Source organism: Abramis brama (assembly GCF_963993115.1).
Source record: "Abramis brama genome assembly, chromosome: 10".
Lineage (NCBI taxonomy): Eukaryota > Metazoa > Chordata > Actinopteri > Cypriniformes > Leuciscidae > Abramis > Abramis brama.
The window spans coordinates 35,355,939-35,364,846 of NC_139972.1; the positions used below are offsets into that span (position 1 = coordinate 35,355,939).

An 8,908-nucleotide genomic window follows, 5' to 3' on the forward strand; every position below is an offset into this window, starting at 1 on the left:
CGGGTTCGATTCCCAGGTCCGACGGCAGAAAAATTTATGCCGTCACATACAATTCGCTCTATCAGTCCCCTGAAAGGCGACTGCAGATGTGAATTTTTGCAGCCGACGAGCACGTTGTACAACCCGTGCCCGCTTGTCTGCACACGCATTCGCTCTGCTCAGGCAGACAGTGCGCTCAATGCAGTAAATGTGTCCGCTCTTCCGAGCCCACATTCACTCACAGACATTACATGTCCTACGGGACTCGCCCAGCCCTCCCTCACTCGGTTAAACACCGTGGCGAAGTCGAGTGCGTCTGAAAATGTCGATATTGCATGTTATGCTACCCGCATGCTTGCAAACAAATACTCGCGTTTAACTGAAAGTCAATGTGTCTTCCACTGTGGTCCAGTGGTAGATTCTAAATCTTTCGCGCGGGCGACCCGGGTTCGATTCCCAGGTCTGACGGCAAAAAGTTTTTATGCCGCCAAATACAAATCGCTCTGCCAGTGCCCTGAGAGGCGACTGCAGATATGTATTTTGCAGCCGACGACCACGTGGTACAACCCGTGCCTGTTTGCCTGCACACAAAAGCCGTTTTACGGCTACCCAGAAATATCCCATATGGATGTATTTTCTGGTGTCCCGGCCACGGCCGATGGTGTTATAAATGTAGTGCTGATGCCCAGTGCCCATCGCTACACACAAGCACAGCCCCTCACACGGGGCTTGCGCCCATAAATTCGACTCAGGTCGATCGCGCACCCAACATAGTAAATGTGCACATTCCCCAGTGCCACAAACACTATGTCACACGTGTCACGTGGTTTCTGTAAAACGAAACCTGTGCACGCTCGCTCTGCTCAGGCAGACAGCGCGTCAAAAGCAGTAAATGTGCCCGCTTCCCGCCCACACTTACTCACAGACAACGAGTCCCACGAGACTCGCTCAGCCCTCCCTCTCTCGGTTAAGCACCGTAGTGGGGTCGAGGACGAGCGCTCTGCCCGCTGTGATCAGCGCGCTCCCCGCCTCGAATGTCACAGGCATAACGCCTACGTTACAGCACGCCCGAAGCACCTCTGTCGCCCAGAGGTTTCGGAATGGGTGCTAGACATTATAAGAGAGGCTACTCGCTACAGTTTTGTCGACGCCCTCCCCGCTTCACAGCGCGCGTCGAAACTACGGTGAATTCAGAAGTAGCACACCTACTTCGTGCCAAAATATCAAAACTGATGAGCAAAGGGGCTATAGAGCCTGTATCTCAAGCTCAAAGCGAAGGGGGGCTATACAGCAGATACTGTCTGGCAAGAAAGACGGGGGTTTCAGACCCATACTGGATCTAAGACAGCTAAACGAAGCATTAGCGAAACGCAGTTTCAGAATGCTTACAACCAGGAAAATCCTCGCGCATATTCGCAGAGGAGGCTGGTTCATGTCAATAGATCTGAAGGACGCGTATTTTCAAATACAGATAGCGTCATGTCACAGGCAATACTTGAGGTTCGCCTTCGAGGGCCAGACATACCAGTATAACAGTCCTGCCGTTCGGCCTGTCCCTGGCGCCTCGTACATTTACGAGGTGCATGGACGCAGCGCTCGCTCCTCTCAGACTCAGAGGCATGCGAGTGCTGAACTATTTGGACGACTGGCTGATTCTGGCTCAATCACGATCAGAGCTCGTGGAGCACAGGGCCATTTTACTCGATCACCTCGAGAAACTTGGTCTCAGAGTCAACTGGACGAAGAGTTCACTGAACCCCAGTCAAACGATCCCGTTTTTGGGTATAGTTCTGGACTCACAGTCTATGATGGCGCGGCTGTTGCCACAGCGCGCGCTGGACATTCAGCGCGCAGCGAGCTCTCTCCGCTGCGGCGCGACCTTCCCGCTCAGGGAATTTCAGAAGATGCTAGGTCTCATGGCCTCAGCATCACCAGTTCTTCAGTTGGGCCTGCTCCGCATGCGCCCCTTGCAGTTCTGGCTGAAAGCGCGGGTACCGTGCAGAGCGTGGGTATCCGGTCGGCTGCGTCTCAAGGTCAATCAGAGCTGTGTTACAGCTCTAAAACCTTGGACAGCGAACGACTGGTACCAATCAGGTGTAAGCCTGGGGACTTCCTCGAGAGTGAAAGTGGTGTCGACGGACGCCTCCACCTCGGGATGGGGAGCGCTGCTCGAGGGCAGACCGTTCTTTGGCCTGTGGTCAGAACGAGAAAAGCTCCGACATATCAACTGTCTGGAAATGCTGGCAGTGGAAAACGCGCTGACGCGCTTTCGTCCCCGAATCAAGGACCATCACGTCTTAGTCCGTTCGGACAACATGTCTGTGGTGTCCTACATAAATCACCAGGGCGGTCTCAGATCCCGAGACCTGTACAGGTTGGCGGAACGCCTCCTGGTTTGGGCTCAGCACAACTTGCGCTCGCTGAGAGCAGTTCATGTGCCTGGGCTACAGAATCTGGGTCCAGACAGACTGTCCAGAAACAACATTCCCACGAGCGAATGGTCTTTACACCCACAAACAGTCCAGCTGCTGTGGGAGAGATTTGGCAGAGCGGAAGTGGACCTCTTCGCGTCCCACGAAAACGCTCACTGCCCCGTGTTCTTTTCCAAGAACGAAAGCGCGCTGTCCCAAAGGTGGCCTCGCTGTCCGCTCTATGCTTTTCCCCCCGTCTCCCTCCTTCCTCAGGTGATAGAACGGGTGAGGGAAACGAAATGCTCAGTGCTGCTTGTAGCACCACTTTGGAAGAACCAACCATGGTTTCCAGATTTGATGCAGTTAGCAGACACTGCCCCGTGGCCAGTGCCGTTGAGGAGGGACCCCCTCTCGCAGGCCAGGGGCTCGATTTGGCACCCTCGACCAGAGTTGTGGTCCCTCCACGTGTGGGCGCTCAACGGTTACCCGCTGATCTCTCAGTGGGAGTGCTAAATACTATCACTCAGGCTAGAGCTCCGTCGACTCGACGGCTCTATGCTTCAAAGTGGTCGGTATTCTCCAGCTGGTGCACAGCTCGGGGATGTTCACCCCTCGATTGTGAGGTGACGGAGGTTCTCTCCTTCCTACAGGAGCTGTTGGATAAGGGCAGAGCCCCCTCCACGCTCAAAGTTTATGTGGCGGCTATCGCAGCGTTCTCTGAAACAACGCATGGTCAGTCAATAGGAAGGAACGATTTGGTCATCCGCTTCTTCAGGGGAGCTAGGAGGCTGAATCCTCCCAGACCTCCCTCAGTCCCTGTATGGGACCTCTCTACGGTTTTGGAGGCCATGAAAGGTTCCCCTTTCGAGCCCATCCAGACGATTAGCCTCAAACATCTGTCATTTAAGACAGTGTTCTTGCTGGCTCTCGCTTCAGTGAAGCGCATAGGTGACCTGCACGCGCTCTCGGTGAGCCCGACGTGCTTGGAGTTTGGGCCTAATGACTCAGGAGTCATACTCAAACCTCAACACACCGTTTCGGGCTCAGGTTATTTCCCTGTCTGCCCTGCCGGTGTCGGAAGAGGAAGGAGACTTAAGTTCTCTTTGCCCTGTTAGGGCTTTAAGAGCTTATGTGTCTCGCTCTGCTGTCTTCAGACAGACTGAGCAGCTGTTTGTCTCGTTCAGTGGACGTTCCAAGGGAATGGCTGTTTCGAAACAAAGCCTATCCAGATGGATAGTTGACGCCATAGCGTTAGCTTACACTTCCAGGGGTCTTCAGTGCCCACTGGGTGTCAGAGCGCACTCCACGAGAGGCGTTGCCTCGTCGTGGGCCTGGTCTAGTGGGATATCCTTACAGGATATATGTATGGCGGCAGGTTGGGCCTCGCCGTCTACATTTATCAGGTTTTATAACCTAGAGGTTCCCGCCTTACAGGCTAAGCTGTTGTCGGTGTAGCTGAATCAGTAGTCTAATTGGAACACTGAGATCGCAAGCGCAGCGCGCTGCCGACTGTCATATGGGCAGTATTGCGTAAGACCCACATTCCCACATTAGTCAGGCTCTTGCCTTGACTATGTGATGTCATATTATCGCGTCTGCGGACGCTGCTATATATGGGGACGGAGGGTTCCCCCTCCTGTTCTAGGACTCTCTGTGAGTCCCTCTAGTGATTGTGCACTGTAAATCCTGGGCTTCGCTTCCAGGTTTATTGGTGTTTCATCCCTGCACGCACGGCGTTTTACATTGGGTTCCCGCAGCGTCTTAGCTAAGACGCAGTACGAGAGAACTCTCGTAAGAGAACGTACTCGGTTACTAACGTAACCTCGGTTCTCTCTAGAAGAGGGAACGAGTACTGCGTTCCCCGCCGTGCGTACGATTCACTCTGGTTCGCTTCGGCGATGAAATAAATCAAGTGAGTCAGCCTTTTCGAGCTACCTTTATAAGGCTAGGCCACGCCCGTTTCGGCGGGAAGTGGCAAGGAGGGCGCGAAGCGCCCTCATTGGTCTGATGTTGCATCAGCCCTCGCTCGATAGGCTTATGCAGTTGCCGCAGAGCAGCCAATGAGCGAGCGAGCCGTCTCGCCTATGGCTGTATGCTGCTGCAAATGCGCTTTACAATATTACAAAATTAAGGATAATTTTTTGCTTCAGTATTTCGTGAAAAGAGACTTTTCCCGCAGCGTCTTAGCTAAGACGCAGTACTCGTTCCCTCTTCTAGAGAGAACCGAGGTTACGTTAGTAACCGAGTACGATTATATGTATACACAATTATTTAAAGTAAATATTAATCTAATGTTAATTTATAAATATATTATTGTTCATTGATAATTCATTTGTGTTCATAATTCATTAAATAATGAATTATGTTAACAAATTTAACTTTATTGTTTTCAAGTTAATAATGCATACTGCTGTCTTTTTTTTTTTTTATCATAGAAACATTTTGTACTTTCTTCTTCAGGTCAATGAAGTAACTCTGCCTGATGCAAAATGGAAAATGGGACATATTTTTACTTCATGTTATTTGAAAATCTCGGGTACATAAAATATGTTTTCTTCAGTTTGGGATTTATTCTGTACTGTGCTATCATATTATTTAATGTCCTTATTATGCTTGTAATATTTCTGGAAAGGACTTTACATCAGCCCATGTACATTCTGATTTCATGTTTGTCTTTCAACTCTGTGTTTGGAACAGCTGGCTTTTTCCCAAGAGCACTGACAGACTTGCTGTCTGATACACACTCAATCTCCCGTGAAGCATGTGTCTTACAGTCTGTTGTAATTTTCACGTACGCCGCAAATGAATATACAATATTAATGTTAATGGCAATTGACAGATTTGCTGCAATCAGTAAACCTTTACAATACCACAACATAATTACACCAAGCGGCAACCTCCCCGTCTCTCTCTTGAAACCGACACGGAAGTGAGTTAAACTGCAATTCGTTGACTGGCCGCTTGAGGCTGTTGTCAGAAGTGAGTCAAATCTGTATCTCCCCCATGTTAAAATGCCAAATTTTACAGCAGAAAAAAACGTGTTTAAAGCCTGGTGTCTGTATGTGGATTTGGTCTATACAGCTAATTTTGCCCTTCATAACAACTGTGAGGGGGGTGAATTATTTTATAACTCGTCCGTTTAGTTGATTAATATTTAAATTTAAGGGTGTGGCCAAGCCACTTGAGTGACAGATGGATTGCCGCTGTCAGTGCTAGCCGTTTGTCTGCTGTTACTAGCCGTCACTTCACCTCAGCAATGTTAGCTGCTGAACTTGCCTTCTCTTCAGTGTTTGTGCTTTTTTTCGGGATTATTATTTCATACAATTTAATATTGGGTAACGTTACAAAGCCCACGTCTTTGGATTCCGTCGTTATCGTTCGAGAGAACAACCAGCGCTGTATTTCAGTTGTTTTCCTCTGTGAACATGCACTAATGGATGTCTGACAATTTCGTTGCTTTTTGGGGTTTTCAAATTTAAAACGTCAATAAATGCTCGTTCGTTCTGCTCCCATGGAACAGATGGATTATAATATGCTTATGTAAGTTACAGTCAGATGAAATCATGCAGGCGTCGGCGCTTTCTCTGTCCGTGCAATAAATGCACATGAATGAGCGCGGATTTTCTAGCGCATTTACTTGCACTTCAAAGGCAATATATCTATGGTTTAACGGTTTAACCCATTTGAGAGACGGCCAACATCAGAATTTAAAATGGACTGAATAAGCTCTACGAACTTGAGCGATGCCGCGCTGACGGACCATGAAAGAGTGACGGACATGTATGCACATAAATCACTGTCATACACAAACACTCTCGAAGTAATACACAGTCTCACTTGTAGCCATGTCTTTTAACTATTATAATATTTCGAAGGGCAAAAATAGGAACGTTTAATTGGCTTCACATCATCAGCTAACTCGATCACGTCGAGCTAGGTGATTTCAGATAGCCAGGCTCCTCAGCTCCACTCACGCCCCGCCTGTTTGTCTATTTTCTGTTATCCGGGAGTGATGCAAGGCCAAGATGGCGACGGCCGGCTCCGCCCACTTTAGGCTTCAAAAATGCTCTTCAGAAACCTACGGGTGACGTCACGGACACTACGTCCATATTTTTTTACAGTCTATGAATTACACCAAGGTTTTTAATTGTTTCAGTAGGTATAAACGTGGCTTATTCATTTATTTTACTTAGTATTGGTGGTCTTTTAAGTACAAAACTGAGAATGTGTGGTAACAAATTGTTTAAGGTGTACTGCCACAACTATGAAGTAGTCAAGCTCTCTTGTGAAAGCACAATAATTAATAATGTTTTAGGCTTGTTTATATTAATCACAACTACTGTCATCCCTTTAAGTTTAATATTATATTCTTATGTAAAAAGTATTATTGTTTGTCAAAGAAGCTCATCACAGTTCAAGGGCAAAGCTTATCAAACTTGTATTCCACACATAGTGGTCCTTTTGAATTTCTCAATTGCTATTATTTCTGATGTCACTTTGAGTCGAGTTGTCAACGTAGAACTTCCTATATGGCTGTCAGTTTTTCTTTCACTGGAGTTCCTTATTATACCACCCATCCTGAACCCCCTTGTTTATGCTTTAAACCTGCCTGATATACGCAAAAAAATTATGTGTCTTATAAAGCCCTCCAGGTAGATGTTTTTTTTTTCTTCTTTTTTTTTGGTGTAATAAATGTTACACAGAATAATATACAGACTATTATATATATATATATATATATATATATATATATATATATATATATATATATTATTATTTTTTTATTATTATTATTATTATTTTTTATGTATTTTTTTTAATTGTAACCAAATTAAAAGTTTCACACTCTAAAGTTATGCCTTCCATGCTACATTTTAATGATTGTTGGACCAAATGGACCATATTTGTCATATTTGGACCAAGCCACATTTTGCCTGCTTTTAGTCTCACCAGCAGAGGTGGGAAATCCAGGGGCCAAAGAGTAGAAGTCCTGCCATATGTTTATTCCACCCATAAACTCAGTCAGCTGATTTCACTAATTAGTTCTATCTCCTGTCTGAATTAGCAAATCCAGGTTATTGGAACAAAATACAGAGGAGGACTTTTACTTTCTGAACCTGGACTTCACACCTCTGCATAGCAATGCCACATGTCAGCCACGAGCAAAGAAATAAACCAGAACTGGACCTTATCGTAACCAAAAAATAGTAATTTCAGCCACAGCCTCAGATGAAATCAACTGAAGAGAAAAGAAGACATTAAATCTCTGAAGGTCTCAGCAGAGGAGGATTAAACAACTCCACAAACAGCATTACCAGCTTCACTTATTACTAACTAGACCAGTGATCTCAAACTCAATTCCTGGAGGGCCACAGCTCTGCACAGTTTTGCTCCAACCCTAATCAAACACACCTGATCCAGCTAATCAAGGTCTTCAGGATTACTAGAAACTTCCTTGCAGGTGTGAGTTAGAGCTGGTTGGAGCTAAACTGTGCAGAGCTGTGGCCCTCCAGGAATTGAGTTTGAGACCACTGAACTAGGCTGACTTTATTTCTGTCAGACGTCTACAAAAGTTTTTATTGAGAATTAACAGAGGTTTAACTCTAATGTGTTTCATTTGAAGTCACCATAACAGTGATTAGTGTTTCCATTAGTTCGGCTCTTAATTCTTATTATATCTATTGTTTTTTTGGCTGCTATGACAGTGTGTTTGTTAAACACATTTGCAGCAGCAAAGAAAGCTAAACTGAAATGAGATCAGGTGATGATGGTTCCCTGTTGATGGATTTATAATCATCATGAAATAGACTGATTCACTGAGGTATTTTAATCTAACAATTATGTTGTCACATTAATATTTTTTTCACAACACAAACCCTGTGTTACTGCAGCATGAGACCCAGCAATATTATAACAATAAGTTAGAAGACTTTAACAAACACGAAAAAGCCACAGTCTTAGATGAAATCAACTGAAGAGAAAAGAAGACATTAAATCTGTGAAGATCTCAGCAGAGGAGGATTAAACAACTCCACAAACAGCATTACCAGCTTCACTTATTACTAACCAGACTGACTTTATTTTTGACAGACTTCTACAAAAGTTTTTATTGAGAATTAACAGAGGTTTAACTCTAATGTGTTTCATTTGAAGTCACCATAACAGTGATTAGTGTTTCCATTAGTTGGGCTCTTAACTCTTATTATATCTTTTGTCTTTTTTTGGCCGCTGTGACAGTGTGTTTGTCAAACACATTTGCAGCAGCAAAGAAAGCTAAAGTGAAACGAGATCAGGTGATGATGGTTACCTGTTTGGCACTTTCGCCAAACCTTCAGCCTGTGGTCGGACCCTTCGTTTCTACAGGCAGGTGTTCCCATAGAACAAGTGTTCAGTTCTGTTGGTAGGGATTCCATTTCTGTCGGATCCCTCCGACAAACGTTGGAGTGACCGACATGTAAGCGAACGTCTCGGTTACGTATGGTAACCCACGTTCCCTGAAAGACGGAACGGAGACATTC

At 45.8% G+C, this 8,908-nt stretch overlaps 1 protein-coding gene across 1 annotated transcript; it reads left to right on the forward strand.

The window, feature by feature from the left end:
• Positions 1-4,879: 4,879 nt before the first annotated feature.
• LOC311091047 (olfactory receptor 51I2-like) lies at positions 4,880-7,046 on the forward strand (the record flags this gene model as incomplete). The annotated part of the gene is made up of 2 exons (XM_084126778.1): positions 4,880-5,319; positions 6,530-7,046. 2 exons carry the CDS (start codon positions 4,880-4,882, stop codon positions 7,044-7,046), a joined length of 957 nt encoding a protein of 318 aa, XP_083982904.1.
• Positions 7,047-8,908: the final 1,862 nt, after the last annotated feature.